The sequence below is a fragment of the Rhinolophus sinicus genome, linkage group LG11 (assembly GCF_036562045.2).
Source record: "Rhinolophus sinicus isolate RSC01 linkage group LG11, ASM3656204v1, whole genome shotgun sequence".
NCBI classification, from domain to species: domain Eukaryota; kingdom Metazoa; phylum Chordata; class Mammalia; order Chiroptera; family Rhinolophidae; genus Rhinolophus; species Rhinolophus sinicus.
In genome coordinates this window covers 51,177,359-51,195,506 of record NC_133760.1, presented here as the reverse complement: position 1 = coordinate 51,195,506, position 18,148 = coordinate 51,177,359, and the positions used below count along the sequence as shown (strand labels likewise).

At 41.9% G+C, this 18,148-nt stretch overlaps 2 protein-coding genes across 12 annotated transcripts in view; one reads left to right on the top strand and one right to left on the bottom strand.

Annotated features, from left to right (window-relative positions):
• The first annotated feature begins 1,363 nt into the window (after positions 1-1,363).
• Positions 1,364-18,148, top strand: part of RNF32 (ring finger protein 32) — a 50,558-nt gene continuing 33,773 nt past the window's right edge. For 2 of the 11 annotated variants that reach the window (XM_074315050.1, XM_019742507.2), the window contains exons 1-7: positions 1,391-1,456; positions 4,255-4,343; positions 4,880-5,144; positions 8,293-8,435; positions 10,202-10,234; positions 10,770-10,894; positions 11,090-11,198. In XM_074315050.1, coding sequence (XP_074171151.1) covers positions 4,329-4,343; positions 4,880-5,144; positions 8,293-8,435; positions 10,202-10,234; positions 10,770-10,894; positions 11,090-11,198 — 690 coding nt within the window. In that variant the 5' untranslated portion in view covers positions 1,391-1,456; positions 4,255-4,328. Of the gene's footprint in view, positions 1,489-2,561; positions 2,774-4,254; positions 4,344-4,879; positions 5,145-8,292; positions 8,436-10,201; positions 10,235-10,769; positions 10,895-11,089; positions 11,199-15,819; positions 16,449-18,148 lie in introns of those variants that run through there. The other 9 variants (XM_019742506.2, XM_074315045.1, XM_019742508.2 and 6 more) reach the window with 9 other exon arrangements.
• Positions 10,101-18,148, bottom strand: part of LMBR1 (limb development membrane protein 1) — a 116,656-nt gene continuing 108,608 nt past the window's right edge. Inside the window, exon 16 of the mRNA XM_074315035.1 lies at positions 10,101-11,098. Within this exon, the coding sequence (XP_074171136.1) occupies positions 10,917-11,098 (182 nt within the window). The 3' untranslated portion in view covers positions 10,101-10,916. The remainder of the gene's footprint in view (positions 11,099-18,148) is intronic.

The following is an 18,148-nucleotide window of genomic DNA, read 5'->3' as shown; positions in this document are numbered from 1 at the left end:
CCTCAGACAGACAGAGAGCCACGGAGACCTAGACAGGGTCCTTCTTTAGTTTTCACCTGAGTTCTGATGGGCATGTGCATGTGAGGACACGCCCCACTGACGGGGGAAGGCAGAGCAATTCTCAGAGCCCACACAGGCTGGGAATATTCCAATTTCCCAACAGGGTGTGTAGAATCCTAACACTTGGGGCATCCAGTAAAGCACTCAGAGCGTTTTGCTTAGGTAGTGGGAAAAAAGTACCCATGGGCTAAAGGCAGCAAATTGTTTCCAGGTGACTTACATGTGTCTCACACAAAGCTGAAAATCATTTAAAGGAACATGCAAAGGCCAACACCCAACAACACACAATTCACAGTGTATGGCACCTAGTCAAAGCTGACCAAGCGCACAAAGAAGCAGGAAAATACAACCCATAATGAGAAGAAAAAGGCATCAATGGAAATAGACCCAGAAACTACATAGATGGTTACAGTTAATAGACAAGTATATAAAGATGCCAATATAAGTATATTCCACATTTTCAAGGAGCTGGAGGACAGCGCAAGCATATTAGGAGACGTACAGAAGACATGAAAGCAACCCATTCTGAACTTCTAGAGATAAAAAGCACACCGGAGATGAAAAATACATGAGATGGCATTAAATACTGTAAAAGAAAAATTTAGCAAACTTGAAGACATAGCAATAGAAATTGTCCAAAATGAGAGAAAAAAATTAAAAACTAACAGAGCATCAGTGAGCTTATATATACATATATGCTCCTTGATCTTCGATGGGGTTACATCCTGATAAACCCATCATACGTTGAAAACACCCTAAGCTGTCCACCATCACAGAGGATCTTACTGCACACAGCCTAGGAAAAGGTCCAAATTCAAACTTAGAAGAATGGTTTCTACCAAATGCGTATCGCTTTTGTACCATCGTAAAGTCATAAAACATGTCGGGGACATCTGCATATATACATATATATAAAGAAGTCTGATATAAATGTAACGTGTCCACAGCAGAGAAGGGTGGAATGGGAGGCAGAGAAGATACTTGAGTAATATGGCTGAAAGCTCGTCAAACGTACTGAAAACTACAGATCCAAGCAGCCAGTCACCTCCCAGCGCAAGTGAGCTCGTGAAGGACACCCCCGGGCTCATACAAGCGCCCCGCTTCAAGGAGCATCACGGGTGTGGCACTGACGGGGACACCACCGGCAGGACCGCCGAGGCCCGGCTCTCCCACCGCCTCCCACCTGCGCCAGCACGTACAGCGCAGCCACGTGCCGGCTGGGCTGCTGAGCATGCGCGGTGCGGGCGCGGCTGAGCGGGCTGCGACCAGAATGTGGCGCGGTACACGGGGCGGGACTAGGTCTTGGGCATGCGCGCTGGGGCTGTGGGAGGGTGACTTCCGCAGCGGTGGTTGCTAGGCAATGGCCACATCGCGGAAACTGGGGACGCAGGCGGCGGTGGGTGCGCGAAAAGCGGGCGTCGGTTGCCTGTGCGGGTGCCACCCCAGCAGGGTTAGGGAGGAGGGGCAGGAGGGGACTGTCCCCCAGCAGAGTTAAAGGGAGGGTCAGAGAGGCCGAGCAGGATTGGGGGGAGGGTCTGCAGAACGTGGCTGGGGGACGACCCAGGACACCGTGGAGGACCGGCGGGCAGTCGCCTGCGCTTCACGCCCGCTCGTCCGCGGTGGACGTCCTCCTGGCCACAGGGCAGAGTCGTGGGTCCCCAGCACAGCCTTGCGTGACCGGCGTTGGGAGGGCCTCAAAACACTGACAGTCTGAAACTGGTCACTTCTAAAACCTAACGCTACCCATTTCTTAAAAGGGAACCAGGTCCAAAGGGATGGTTCAAGTTTTTACAGAGAATTTAAACCATGTAGTTTTTCATCTGTCGCTGTGCTTCTGGCCATCCCGGGTGGAATCTCCTAAAAACGTACAAAGCAGGAATTTACGAGTCAGGATACTGGAGATAGTGTGTCAGCTTGTATGTTTGTATCTCTTGTGTGCCTGTGTTTTTAATTAGCTTATTAATTAGCTTAAGGTTCCTTAGACAATTGTAACTCATTACTCTGACACTTCAATGGTACTTTTTGTCACCAAGCCCTACCTCTTTTGACTAGTTGTTAATACTGGGGTTTACAAAGGAACAACATTCCTATTAATTTTAGTTCTTAATACTGGACAAGGATTAAGTTTCTAATCCTACCATTGCCACAGTCTAGTTATATAATCTTGAGAGTCACCTAATCAATCTCTGGTTACGTTTTCTCATTTATCAAATGGAGTTGGGCTAAATATTTGAAGATTCCAACTCTGAAATGTAATGATACTATAGGACTCACAAAGGGCACTGTTTTTAAAAGCTCTTCCCTTCCTATTAATCATAGTGGCTTACGGTGTAGGCAGGAGATACAGTTGTGGACTGTGGAGAGCTAGCTATGGTTCTTAAACAATTTTTAGTGTGATGTAAACTATATTCTGCCAAGCTATATATAGCATTTTGAAAGTAGGAAATTCTGGTAGGGAACTTTCAGCCTTTTAAATCCTTTCTACCATTTCTCCAACCTAGACTGTCATGAGATGCTGGGTACAACTTCTCCTGCATCTCTTGATGTCAGGATTGACAGGGAACAAGCTGCAGTAACAGCTTTCGTCCAGCTTCCTGGGATCTTGGCAGCTCCTGAGCCCTGGAGAGCTCCGATCTGCTCGCTCTCCCTGTGCTCTGCGCGCTCTCTCGAGTCCGTCCTGGTGAACTGATTTAATGGAGGTGCTGATGCGAAGGTCCTTATTTCAGAGGATTTTTTCTAGTCTTACAATTAGGCCCTCAGTACTATCTCCTAGATTACTTCAATAACTCATTGCTTCTCCCCATTCCAGCATTGTTTGGACTCATGTCTTCATAAAATATAACCTTGTCTGAAAACTAAAAGGAACAATTCCAAATTCTTCCACCAGCTTTAAAGGGAAGTACAGCAAGAATATCCACTTACAGAGTATCCTCCATGTGAAAGGACCCATTTAAAATACTTGCAAAAGGTTGTCGCAATCCTAACCCTGCGAGGTGTGTATTATTATTATACAAGGTGTGATCAAAAAATACGGTGAATGTTTAAATTTTTAAAAATGTATTATAATAAAAGACACACTGCCATTAATCCCCCTTAAAATACTCCCCCTTGCCTCAAACACACTTATCCCATCGTTCTTGTCACTTTCTGAAGCAGTTCTGGAAGTCCTCTTTCGTGCGCGTCTTTAGTTGCTCAGTTGTGGCTGCCTCGATGTCCTGAATCATTCTCACTTTGGAGAAGAACCAGAAGTCACACGGTGCCGAATAAGCTGTATGAGGACACACCGTAATGCTTTTATTTGACAGAAATTGCCATACCAGCAGTGATGTGTGACTAGAGCCTTTCCGTTATGATCACAAACTATAGTGAATGCTGCTGCCGAGTGCCATCCAACGGAAGGGCCAGGATCTTCAATACGGAAGGGAGCCATCAAACCTTAGTAACAGTGTGTGACAAGTTTCAACTTGTTTGGTGCAGTCAGTGGGGTATGAGCTACGGTTGAGAGAAGGTGTGTTTTAAAGTGTGCTGTAAATCACCCTCCATCATGACAATGCTCCGTGTCACACATCACTTCCGGTGTTTCTGTCACGATAGCACAACTAAAGATACTCACGAAAGAGGACTTCCAGAACTGTTTCAGAAAATGGCAAGAATGATGGAATAAGTGTGTTCAAAATGACGGGGAGTATTTTGAGGTAGATTAATGGCAATGTGTCTTTTAGTGTAATAATTTTTTTTTTCACTTAAACATTCACCATATTGTTACATCATATCTCACACCTGCTTTAAAATGAAGAAACTGACTCAGCTATGCAAAGTGTCTGGCCCAGCAAACAGGCAGAGCAAGACTGGAACCCACTGTGTGTTCCCCACAGACTGTGCTTCTGTGTGATGGGCACACTGCCGTCCGCTAGCATCCCTCTGCCATTCCAGACTGCAGCCGTTCCTGTCCTCGGCACGCTGAGTGCCCACGTGCCTTTGTGGTCCTGTGCCCACCTGGAGTGTAGCATACTCGTTTGCCTCTGCCCTCCAACACCAGTGGGAGTGTTATCTCTGGAGGATGTATTTCACTTAGCAGCCCTGACCTTTTTGCTGTGAGGTGTTTTACACTCACGTTTGCCATCATCCTATTGATCAATGGCTTGTTCTCATTTTTATGTGCACTCTGACTTTCTGTTGACGGTTTCTTCACAGTAGAAGAATTAAAGGAATGGAATATGATGACGATATAATTGGAGACAGCCACAGAGCAACACTTCCTGATCAACATGTTAAAAAATAAGGTACGCAATCCTTTGTAAATGCATAAACAATGTTTACTTATGAGTATGTTTTAATTCAGCTATTTAAGAGTATAAAAAAATAGTTCGCAAACTTTGCTTGAATCAGGGAACATCAGATGTAGTATTTACTGCAAGCATCTCTTAGCTGCATGGCAATTTTATTCTATGTTTTTTACCAAAAAACCATGTATTTAAATGTACGATTCTCTTTAGTACAACAGAAGCAAGATTTGCCTGGAGTCCAATTTAATTATAGTGAGACAGAATGTGTTCAGGCATGCACAGTGTTTATAGGTCATAATGAATGTATTCATATTATAATTAAGGCCTCAGTAATTAAATGAAAAGATAGTACCATGTCGTTAACATAAACAACAACACTGGGCTTTGCTCCGACTCAGGTAACAACGGGTCAAGCATTCTTTGCTATTAGATTTGGTATAGTCTGCTTCAAGGTAGGGAATTAATGCCTCAGTTTTCTTCTAAATGCTCCGTTACAGAATGTCCTGAATACATGACTCTTTCCTACTTTTTAGGCTCATTCATCTAAACGAGATCGCTTAGCGGTCACTGCTGTTGCTTTACAAGATCACATTCTACGTGACTTTGAACTTCAAAATCTGTCAGTAGCAGATCATTCTAGGACAAAGGTACAAAAGAGAGAGAACAGATCCAAATTTCTAAAAAGAAATACAAAAGCAATAATAGATACTGGACTTAAAAAAACTACACAAGGCCCCAAAGCAGAAGATCCAGAAAGAGAATATGTTCTTGACCCAAAGCCACCACCATTAACTTTAGGTAAGCTAATCTCGTCATGTTTGGCTTATTAAGAGCTAAAGAATTTAGTTGAAATTAATAGTATGATTCTTTTCTGGTACAGAAATAATTTATAATCTTACACGAAGATATGTATTTACTAAAGTTTATAAATGACATTGGGGACAATTTGAGCAAGAATATAAAAGCAGTAATGATAAGTAGAATAGGTAAAAACAGTAGAAAATAAATACCCATTCAGCCACACTGATAGAAATAACTGAATAAGTAAATAATGGAAAAGAAAAAGCTCTTTCTTACAGTAGGATGACAACGAGTAAATCCAGGGGACGGGCTGGAATACGAAATCGCCGCTGGCAAACACAGTGACGACACACGGCAGCGCTGCTGGACTAGTGGGAGCCCCACAGGGCCTCCCCACAGGTTCGAGTTCTGTGCAGAAGGAACCACAGCTGTACCAGGTAACCCTGGGCAAACAGCACCTTCACCAAGTGATCAAAGTGACCACACCAACAGCCGTGCCTCCCCATCCAGGGCTCTGAGGACGCAGCACCCTTCTTGGCATTCTTGCCAAAATGCGTACCCGAATCTAGTCCTGAGGGAACAGCAGACAAACCCAAGTTGAAGGCCATTCTACACAGTCCCTGGCTAGTACTCTTCAGAAGTGTCAAGAAAAGCAAATAAGGACTGAGGAACTGTCTTAGATTATAGGAGATGAAAGGGGCATGACAGCTGAGTACAGAATGTAATCTGGGTCAGAAAAGTCAAGAATGAAATCCAATAAGGAATGTAGGTTGACAGTGTCGCATCAACATTAATTTCCTGGCTTTAACCGTTGTTGTGGAGTTATGTAAACGTTACCGCTTGGGGAAGCTGGGTGAGCATTCTTCAACCTTTTACAAGTCTGAAATTATCTGAAACTGAAAATTAGGAAAGATTCTAAAACGCTGCTGGGCGTGGAAACCACGATGCCCAGTGGACAGTTTTGTCTTTCACTCTGAGCTGCTCACAGAGCTGGTTGTGTTCCAGATAACAGCACAGAACACGCGCATTGAATAATGTTATATGACCATCAATGAGTGTCTTCTGTGCATGCACAGTTCATGAACGATCAGGTCACCTCATCACAGTCAACTCAGCAGGACAGATTTCAACCAGAAGGCAGGAAAAACTTCCCAATGTGGAAAATAAATGAGGTTATAAAGGAGAGTAAATGAGTCATTCTTTTAGGAGAGTTTTTTAAATTTTTTAAAATTATTATGCATATTGGTTGCTAAGAAGGTTGAACCATATGCTCTTAATTATTATCTATAATAATATTGGTATCATCTGGTCTGTCACCATCTTCTAATTTTACGTGTTATTTTATATTAAATAGTTTTCATTCTGATTACTGTTAAATCCATCAGTTTATTTTGCATGTGGCGTTGGAAACATCGATTGGTATAAAATGTAAGTCAGATTCTCCCTTCAAACCCTTAGCCATCCTTCTTCACTGACTGGTGGCACCATCTTTGCCAGGTTCCCATATTTATACAAGGGAGGGACAGAGAGATAGCGGGTGAGGTCTCGGTGCTTCTGTTTCTATGTCAGTATTTCACTGTTTAAGTTAGTTTTGCAACATGTCTTAACTGGTAGGAAAAGACCTTAAACGTGCCCCCCAAAATCTTCAGAAATGTACTCTCTCAATATGTTGAAGTACATGGTGAGGTTTGGACAGATCTTCTTGGAGGCTGTCCTGGACCCTCCCATCATCCTGCTGCTCTGTGGGGACCTGCCCTCAGCGTCAGTCACTCTGTGCCCGAGGTCCTGGGCTCTGGTCAGGTCCTCTTCCCATGACGGCATCCCTCCCCTCCTTGGTAGCTTCTGGAGGAAGAGTGCCCAGGCCAGCGTGCAAGCTTACCACCAGAAAGATGCTCCATTCTCCTCTCACATTCCATCTATCGCTAATGAATTTCAACATGGGATCTTTTTCTTGTCAGAACTCTGAAGAACCGTCTTCTAGTGCCTGTGTTGCTGTAGAGCAGTCTGATGCAATTCTGATTCCTGATCTTTTTACACCTGTTTTTTTTGTGGGGTTTTTCTCTCTTTCTGCAAGTTTTTAGGATCTGCCTTTTGTCTCTACCCTTCTGAACTTGCACAGTGATGGGACTTGGTGTGAGTCCTCTGTTCCAGGCTTTGCTGGGCCCTCAAACTCAAAACTTGCCCTCTTCTGGGAAATGTTTTGGACTATTTTCTTTAAAATGCTTACTCTCCATTTTCTGTTTTCTTTCGGGAATGCCGATATTTCAGACGTCAGCCTGTTAGACTGCTCCTTTGCCTTATTTTCTGTCTCCTGCTTTATTTTCTTTCTCTCCTTTCTATGAGGTGATCTTAATTTCCTCTTCCAGTCTTTCAGTTGACTTTCATGTTTCTATGATTAAAATCTTCAATTTTAAGAGCTCTGTTTTGCACTCAGAATGTTCCTGTTACCACTTCCTGTTCTTTCCTGGATGTGACACTTCCCTTTCTATCCCTGAAGACAGCCACGTAAGGTGACCTTTTATCCATTCACTATCACTTGGTGCTCGCGTGCCCGCATTTTGCGCAGCTTGTTGCAGCCCCTTTTCAGAGTGTATGTTCCCACAACGTGTAAGCTCTGGGCTGACGCACAGCTGGCATGGTGGGTACTCAGATACTGTGGAGTAAGGAATTCATCCTGACAGTAATTACTCACCATAAGCATGTTTTAGCAAGGGACAAGCTTGATTGATACTTACTTTATAAAGCTCAGTGGGAGCAGAAAGAGGCTCTTATTGGAAGAAGACAGTGTGAAGGCACAAAGATAAATTAGGTGAGAAATGAGGAACTGTGGCCAATACATGTGAAAAATTAGTACTCAATTCTTCTGTAAAATTGGATCTCAGTCCTGCCCACCTTATAGAATTACTGTACAAATGAAATGATATGGAAAATTATTTGTAAATAAGAACATAAGACACTAACATAAGGTATTGTCATCATTGACTCTTAAGTGCCTGCAGGAAGGCGGCATTCCATATGTGGTGGAATAAAGCACGTGGTATGTTTTGCTTGACATTTGTTTGCAAAACATCATCATTAAAATTATATATGAGTACCATGTTCTAAAATGTATTTTAAGTCATATTTTGTGTTGCTTTAACTTTAGCACAGAGGTTGGGCCTGTTCGAACCTCCCCCACTACCTCTGTCATCAGACGAATGGGGACAAGTGAAACAGAGATCCATCCTGCAAGGGGATTCAATGCAGCCCTGCCCAATATGCAAGGAAGAATTTGAACTTCGCCCCCAGGTAGTTAGTGGGAAGATTAGATAAGAAGCCTGGTAGGCCCCTCTCTACTGAGGAGACACTGAGCTGGGGTTTAAGATTTCAGTCTTCTCCCATGTACACACTAAGTACAAAAAAAAAGATTCGAGGCTTCTTTCTTCCAGTTTCTTCCTTCTATGTGATCCTCAAATACTTCCATTTTCTTTTCCATTAATTAAAGTACGTGTATGAGCAAGAACTAAACACCCTCATTAAACAGTTCTGTTCATTTACTAGATATTCATTTTCAAGTACAAATGTCTGTACAAAAGGAATGGCCCCATTGCACTGGCCATTAACAGCTGGAAAGAGAGTTGAGACACTGATGGAAGGTGTTCACTTTGCATTTCTAATTATTGTTCTCATATTTAGATTTTCCTTACTTACAAGCCACAGTTGGCATTTCCTGGCATTAAAGACTTCAGAGGCTTCAGCTAATCTCCTAGCTCTCTGAGGCAGGCATTAACCCACTTCACAGATGAGGAAGTAAACAACTGAGTGACCCACAGTAGGACAACTTGGCAGTGTGCGCAGGTCCAGTGAGGATCGAACCCTAACTTCTAGGACGTTTTGTGTGACTTTACCACCATCTAATCATTATTTTTGGTACGTCAGAGGTGTGTGCCAGTAACAAATACCTACGGACATTTTACAGTACATTTTAAATATACAGAAGAATAATCTTATTCAATGTGGATCATCAAATATCTGTTGGTAAAGGACTCTAAGAGATTATTCTACTAAATGAGTAATCAAGTGTACAAAAGATTGCTATTCAGTTAAGTGGTGGTAATTAAAAAGGACCATATTACTGAGTTTTTCCAATTTTGGCTTGTTGTTGGCAGTCAGTGTCAAGAAAGGTTTTAGGTTTCTGAGTACCATTTATCTCAATATTCATTCTTCCCGTTCAAGAAGTGCAGCCTGAATGAAGGCAGGGGATGGTCACTTTAAAAACAGGTTCAGCCTCCCCGGGGTTTGGAGAGATGCGTCTCAGGAGAGAAGACCCGCGGGGGGGGCCCACACCTGAACCGGCCTTTGGGCTCCAGCCACATGGTTGTCCTGCCCTCACCTCCTGGCTCTTCTTTCCACAAAAGCCAACTACCTTTTTCTTCCTTCAGTCTAAGCTTCTGTTTTTTGTCATAGCCCAGAATATCACTATTTGGTGGGGAGTTTGGGTCACAGAAAGGGGACATCTTCTCGTGAGTACACTGTCCCTACATTTAAAGAAGAAAAAGTGATTCATTTGTCTCTAGGATTTATTGCTTTTTAATTCTGAGCATCAGACTGCCATCTCAATAGGTGTGATTTTAAAATGTTTCAGTGTAGGTGCAGCAGCCCTAAAAGCCGTATCGGCGTACCCTTCTCTGCTCCTCTCCCCCACCCCCACCCCCTACCTCCGCTGTGCGTTCTCTCGGGATCTGCCCAGGACATACATGTACTTCATAACTCTTTCATTTTTACATACACGCTCATTTTAATGGCTTAAGAGCAAACTTCATGTGTGTGTTTGATGTTTCAGACTGTGGTTAACTTAGTGTTTCTGGTTGAGATTACATACCTGTGCTGTGCTAAACTTAAACACTAAATACTATAAATAGCAAGGTTATTAATTTGCTTTTCTAATTTTTCAAAGAAACAACACAGCTCACCTTTTAAGCATTCAGAATTTTCCTTTTAATTACTGCATTTATGCTGTTTCTCTTTTAAACTAATTTAAACTTCAAACATTTTGTTTGTCTTCTCGTGCGCAGGTGCTGCTTTCGTGTTCCCACGTGTTTCACAGAGTGAGTAAATCCTGCTTGTCCCCATAACATCCTGCAGCTCAGTGACACAGAGCCCAGTCCTGCTCACTCAGAGTCTCCTTAAGGGACCCATTTGTTTTATCCATAATCACCATTTCTAGTTAGAAATAGGACTTCAGGCTACAGTACAATTCATTCTGGTTTGGAAAGTGGGAATTTTATGTGACAAAAGAACCACACGTTTGTATGACAGACTGTTGTTAGTAATGGACATCAGTCAGAGTGAGTGACGGCTCGCGTCCCGTGCTTTCACTGCGTGGTAGCCTCGTACATGGGGTCGTCTACCACTACACGCGTGGTCTTCAGACATTTTTGATGTATCTGCATGTGTATGCTTGGGAAACAGCATTTGGAGAACAAGTTTCCTGCAGAAGGTGTTCACATCTGATGAAACTTCTTCATAATCTAAACTGGACTAAGTCTCATGAGAGAAAAGAACACTGTAATTACATTAGAAGTAAAAATGTTGTTTATAAGTGATTACTCGTAAAACTTGAAGTGCCATGTTTCTCTTCAGGCATGTCTTCAGGCTTTTGAAGAGTTCACAAATAAAAAAACCTGTCCACTCTGTAGAAAGAACCAGTATCAGACGAGAGTGATCCACGACGGGGCCCAGCTATTCAGAACAAAGTGTGCGACGAGGTGAGAAGGGCCCAGGACGGCCTCAGAGCTCCGTGTGGACGCTCAGAGGTCCAGCGCGGCAACTCCTGTCCACAGTGGGAGGGGTCCCTCTGTCCTTGGCCGTCTTCTCCCGGGGCCTTGCACCACACGGGCAGGATGTGCTCTGCTGTACCCGTGCCAGCCACCGACTCACATTCTCCAACACCCGTGTTCCAGAATCCAAGCCTGCTGGAGGGGGCACATGGTTAGAAGATGGTACCGAGACCTGAGGAAGACTCTGCCTCCCACAGATGCCAAGTTGAGGAGAAACTTCTTTGAAGAAAAGGTAGGTCAATAGATGCTGTCATACAGAATTGCACACCTGAAATCTATGTAATTTTACTAACAGCTGTCACCCCAATAAATAATAAAAAAAAAAGAGAAAAAAAAAAAGAAAAGGTAGGTCAGATGCTTAACTCTTGCGGTGGTGTCCACGTGCCAGGGAGTGTCTCACCAGGCCGGGGCCACAGGAATCCTGGAAGTAAGTGGACTTGGGCTTGACTCTGAAGCAGTTGATAATGGGGTTCTTCCAGGGCCTTCCTGGACACTCAGGCAGCTGTTCCAAGCAATGCAGTTACCAGTGTGAGGAGAAAATCAGAATCCTGGCTTACTGTGATGTCACTATACCTCAGATTGAGTTGCGAAAATGCACTTGATTGGCCCTGAGCAGGAGGACATTAAATGCTCTGCGAGAGCAAATGACCTAAAATACTGCATTTCTTGACGACAAAGAGGTTGAACCAGGGGGTAGAGACATTGCTGTCTATGAGGGAGAGGGGCAGTCTGAGCAATGGCCAGGATGCCAGAGTGCTGTCCCTGTCCCAGCCTTGGGAGGTGTCCCCTCCACTGACAATGGAGTGAGAGTGGCTCTTTTCATTGGGAGAAGGGGATGGGGCAGGAGAGGCAGGCTAGAGGCTGTGGACAGAGAATCTGCCATTTCACACTTTTCCTACATTTATTAGGTTGGTGCAAAAGTAATTGTGGCTTTTGCAATTATTTTTAACCTTTTAAACCGCAATTACTTTTGCACTAACCTAATAGATGAGAGAGAAAAAAACTATTTTCCAAGTCATTCATGCACCTTATAGCATGAATTGGGGCGCAATGGATTTTTAGGGAAGGAGGACAGAGTCCTAGTGAAAGGCCGCTCCCCACTCCTGTTTGCAACATCCAGTTCTTCCTCAAACACCCACGTTCTAGAAGAAACAGCAACTCAGCTAGAACTCCTGATGAGGTACTAGATCAAAAGAATATGTGCTGGGGCCGGCCCGGTGGCTCAGGAGGTTAGAGCTCCATGCTCCTAACTCTGAAGGCAGCCGGTTCGATTCCCACATGGGCCAGTGGGCTCTCAACCACAAAGTTGCCAGTTCAATTCCTCGAGTCCCGCAAGGGATGGTGGGCTGCGCCCCCTGCAACTAGCAACAGCAACTGGACCTGGAGCTGAGCTGCACCCTCCACAACTAAGACTGAAAGGACAACTTGAAGCTGAACGGCATCCTCCACAACTAAGATTGAAAGGACAACAACTTGACTTGGAAAAAAGGCCTGGAAAGTACACACTGTTCCCCAATGAAGTGCTGTTCCCCTTCCCCAATAAAATCTTTAAAAGAAGAAGAATACGTGCTGCCCTCATCTTTCTCAGATGGGAACCCTTCCTCTAACTGCTGAGAAAGCCATGTGATCACCTGCTGTCTGGTTCCCAGTCCCTCTGAGTTTCTGATCTACTTTTCAAAAGCCTGTGTCCATCAACCACGGTCACAGCTGCAACCCCACCTGAAGTCCTCACGCTCACTCCCTACAGAACACCTGGTTTTCTGGCCAATGGATCTATTTCTTAGCAACGTCTTTCATCTTTCATCAGAGACTGGTCATCACTGGTGGTGTCACTCATTCTCAAGCCAGTAAACAACTGGTTTTCATCCTTCTCAGGCTTTGCTGCGTTCCGTAGTCTGATAGGAAGGACTATTCTGAATGACTCTTAGCAATTCTAATATAAGATAGTACTGGCTTTCAAATCAGAAGTTACTCATTGTTTTCACTTATAAAATTTTAATTACACATTTGATAGTCATTTTACCTTATGTGTATAAAGTTTTTCATTTGCACCCCTCATCTTATAACGTTTGAAAATATAGGCTACACTTTGCTTTCACATAAAGCAAAGTCATGAGACTTGACTGATAGTATATCTATACACAACACACAAACATACACACACTCTATAATTCAGATCATTTGTCCCCCAAAATATTAATTTGGTGACATCAGTTTGTTGCACAACACAAATATGCATTTTATAATTGCCTCTGCTTCCTATTTCTTCCTTTTTTTTTTTTTTTTTTTTTGCTTTCTATTAATGAACTCTAGAAGCCCCGACTCTATCTGCTAGCTTCCTAAGTTTTCTGTGCAATTTCTGCACACCTCACCCCAGCTCACTTACCCCATTTATCCATAAACATTTGAAATCTGTAAACCCAAACCTCATTTTAAATAAATGAAGGTTGCATTTAATGTCAGGAAAACATATTTGCAATTCAAAGGACTAGAGGCAGATTTCCTTAATATGTGACAAGCAGTTTACAGAGAAGGACTACAAATGTATGATTACCATATAAAAAGATGCCCAACCGTTACTCACATTAAAGAAAACTATAATAAAACAAAAATAAGAACCAGTTCAACGTATTAGATTGGCAAGAATTGAAAATGTGGATGACAGTCATCTAGTGCTGACGAGAATGAGGGTAAATGGACATTCTTATAAGCCACTGGTAGAACCAAGAACGTATAATCCTTCTGACTGACAGCTCCCTTTGATCCCTCCTCTAGAAACTTACCCCACAGATATGCTCATAAATGTTTCCCAAAATATTCTGATGAGTATGTTCACTGCCGCAATGACTATAAAAGAGACAGAACCATAAAGAACCAGAGAGTCCACCACCAGGAAAACATCATGCAATGATTACTACACAGCAATTAGAAAGAGCAAGGTAGATGCAAAAAGATTTCCAGCAAAAGTCAAGAAAAGGCAACGAAAGAGGATAAGGGGTAGAAAAGGTAAGATGATAGGATTAAAACATAACAGTAATTACAACAAACATGATTGAGATAAATTTCCCTATTAAAGAACAAACTCTTGAATCACACTGAAAAAAATCAGATAACAGCTGCTCATGAGAGACACACTTGAACCAAATGAAACAAAAATGTTCTATGTAAAGGCATGTTCAAAAATAAATGAGACAAATGCAAAAAAAAAAGAAAACAGAAAATCAATACATGAATTTTAAAGTGTATTTGGAAATTTAGAATCTAAATTATACACTATTCTGGTGTTTGTGACAATGAGAACACTAGTATTTTGCAGTATACAGCTAAAGCTGTATTTAGAGGACAATTAGTACTGTCAAGTACATTTATTATTGAACATGAAAGATGGAAAATAATGAACCACCATTCAAATCAGAAAAGCTAGATAAACAACACTAAATTATTTTATGCAGGAAGTGAAAAAGTATAAAGATAAAAGAAGTAATTTATTAGGAAAAAAGTAAAACTGGTAAATGAAGCCAATAGCTGGTATTTTGAGAAACAGAAACTATAAGATAAATATCCCATCAGAGTTTAAAAAACAATAACAGCTACAAGGTAAAATCTCACTAGGGTTAAAACAAATTAGATAAAACAGAATGCAGACACACATGGTAACCATAAAGCAAAATCCTATAGTACATACAGAAAACATACCACTACAGAAAATCATCAATTCACAAAGGAAGGCAGCAAGAAAGGAAGAAAGCAATGAGGGAACTACGCAACAGCTATAAAACAATAAGATGGCATTAGGAAGTCCTTACCTATCAATAATTACTCTTAATGTAAATGAATTGATTTCTTCAATCAAAAGGTGTAGAATGGCTTGATGGATTAAAAAAAAAAAAACAAGATCCAACTATATGCAGCCTACTAGAGGCTCACTTTAGCTTTAAGGACACATACATTCCAAGTGAAGGGACAAAAAAAAAATATTCCATACAAGTGGAAACCAAAAGAGAGCAGAGAAAGCTATACTTCTATCAGACAAAATAGACTTTCACTCAGAAGTTGTAACAAGAGACAAGATGGTTATACAATGATAAATGGGTCAGTTCATCAGAGGATATAACAAAGATTAACTCAAAATGGATTAAAGAGTTAAATTTAATACCAGAACACAAAATCACAAAACTCCTACAAGAAAACATATGAGGGAAAAATCATTGTAGGGGAAAATCTTGACATTGGTCTTACCAACAATTTTTTGGATATAATACCAAAAGCACAAGCAACAAAAGCAAAAATAAATAAATGGGACAACATCAAACTAAAAAACTTCTGCACAGCAAGGAAATCATCAAGATGAAAAGGCAGCCTGCAGAATTAAGAGAATATTTGTAAGTCATGTATCTGATAAGTAGTTAATATCCAAGATATATAAGGAACTCACAGCACTTAATAGCAAAATAAAACCAAAGATCTGATAAAAAATAGAGGATCTGAATAGACATTTTTCCAAAGACATACAAATGGCCAATAGGTACATGAAAAGATGCTCAACATTTCTAATCATCAGGGAAATGCAGATCAAAACCACAGTGGCATATCACCTCACACCTGTAAGGATGGCCAATATCAAAAAGACAAGAAATAACAAATGCTGGTACAGATGTGAAGAAAGGGAACCCTCATGCACTGTTGGTGGGAATGTAAATTGATGCAGTCACTATAGAAAACAGTATGGAGGTTCTCCCCAAAATTAAATGTACAGCTACCATAAGAGCCAGCAATGCCACCTCTGGGTATCTAACCAAAGGAAATGAAACCAGTATCTCAAAGAGGTATCTGCACCCCCGTGTTCATTGCAGCATTATTCACAGCAGCCAAGATGTGGAAACAACCTGTGTCCATCCACAAATGAATGGATAAAGAAGAGGGGGTATGTATCTGATGTAATGAAATATTATTCTGCCATGAGAAAGAAATCCTACCGTTTGTGACAACCTGGAGGGGCCCTGAGGGCATTATGCTAAATGAAATAAATCAGAGAAAGACAAATACAATATCACTTATCTGTGGAATCTAAAGAAGTCAAACTCAACAGAAACAACAGAACAGTGGTCACCAGGGGTTGGGGAGGGAAGAATTGGGGAGACGCTGGTCAAAGGGCACAAACTTCCAGGGATATGATGAGTAAGATCGGGGATCTAATGTGCAGCATGCTGACTGTCGTCAACAGCACTGTATTGTATGCTTGAAAATTGCTAAGATCGTAAACCGGAAATGTTCTCACCATGAAAAAGCAATGGTAATGATGTGAGACGATGAACGTGTTATGGTAACCGTGTTACGGTTAACGCTACTATGGTAACCATGTCACAATCCATACGTGTTTCGAATCATCACATTGTATGCCTCAAACTTACAGTGTTATATGTCAACCAAAATCTAGTCCCAGGTTAAGATATTTAAAATAAAATAAAAATATAACTCTTGGGCTGGGTTTCTCATGATTTATCCTTCCAGTTTTCCAGAACTAAACATGTGTACTGAAGTCCAGCTTCAGAAGAATCAGTGTGTATAGGTTTCCTCGTGATACATCCATTTAAAAATAAATTCCAAAGCTAAGATGAACAATGACTTTACCGAGGCTCCTTTGGGTGGGAGACTAGCTTTGTGACAGTCAGTGACATTCCAGAAATGCCAGGTTTTCCTGCAGAGGCCTGCCTTTCCGCTTGGCCTCTGACACCTGTCTTTTCACATACCTGTTCACCCTGTCACCCTCCCCACAGCCTAAATGTGCACGGAACTTTGCAGCAATGAACTATGAGAGAGCTAATGTTTGAATTTTAGAAACTGGAAAGTTTACAAAGCCAAAGGTGCAAAATTCAAAATACTGGATATAAAATTCTTAATCATCTGTGGAACAACAACAGTCTTTAATCTGGGGTCATGTGTGCAACCACCAGCCACATTTCTAAGCTGTATCTCTGTTCTGAGCATTGGGGAATGTTAAATTAATGAAAATTCATTTTATTTTAGTCTAAAACAGTTGAAGTTACAAATTACTAGGAGAAACAAATCATGTGATAATCCCACAGCCAATGGTAAATAAATGTTGGATCTGTGGCCTCCACCAAACAAATAAATCAAGACGTGGCAAAGGGTTCTCCTTTGTCTCCCAACAACCCCTTTCGATTCTGTTCCCAGTGGTCTCCAGACTTTTAGAGTCCACAGAGCTGTCAAAGAGAAGCCTGGGTCTCCAACAAAGTCGCTGCCCACTTTTTAAAACTTTTTATTTTGCCAACTAAGAGTTAAAACACCATGTGCTATCAGAAATCGCCTCATAAAAGAAAGACTATTTTAACATCAGAAAAGTAGGAAGTCCTTGGCCACACAGGAAAGGACAGTTCTTTTCATAAAGATATTTAGCTTTACAAAAAATTCACTCCACTGAAATTACTTTTCTTCTTTGCTGGCAGATGGGTGAAAACTTCCTTTCTGTACCTGAGAACTACTTTTCAGGGAAAAATAAGTCTAATCAATAGAAAAGAGGGGCAAAGAGGGATAATAGTGGGATATTTTTAGGCACAATAAATTAGGAACTGCTTTTTTCCTTTAATGTTTTAAGAGCTTGAGAAGATGGATGTGTTTTTAATACTCTAGATTAGATTAGCTCTGGCCATTCTATTTTTATAAATTAATCTATCTTCCTTGTAAAAGAACTGTGGCCTTGCATTTTTACTCTTCTGTTACAGGGGGAATTAATGAAGTCTTTTCTCATTTTAGTTTTCATGCAGCTAGTGGGTGTTAACTAATTAATAAAATACCGGGGTCGTCTTTCTACAAGTAGTAATGCTTCCACACACTGAGAACTCCTTTTTGCAGATTTGCCTTGCTTAAAACCAGACCTGCCACATTGCCAACAAGACAGAGCCCGAGTAAGGTGATGTCACACTACAGTGCAGGTTCCTCTAAATAGACGGTGGTCCTGTGGAAAGAACCCAGGAGGTCAGATGCTGCGTTTTGTGCCTGTGAGTAAGTGTCAGAGAACTACCCCTGAGCCAGCAGTGCATTGTCACAGGACACTGGAGCTGTCGGGGGACGACACCGTAGCCCTGGTACAGGGGGAGCTCAGATCAAAGCCACCTGCAGCGTCCCCAGAGCTGCCCTGCTCACGCCTGTCACCAGTGTGTG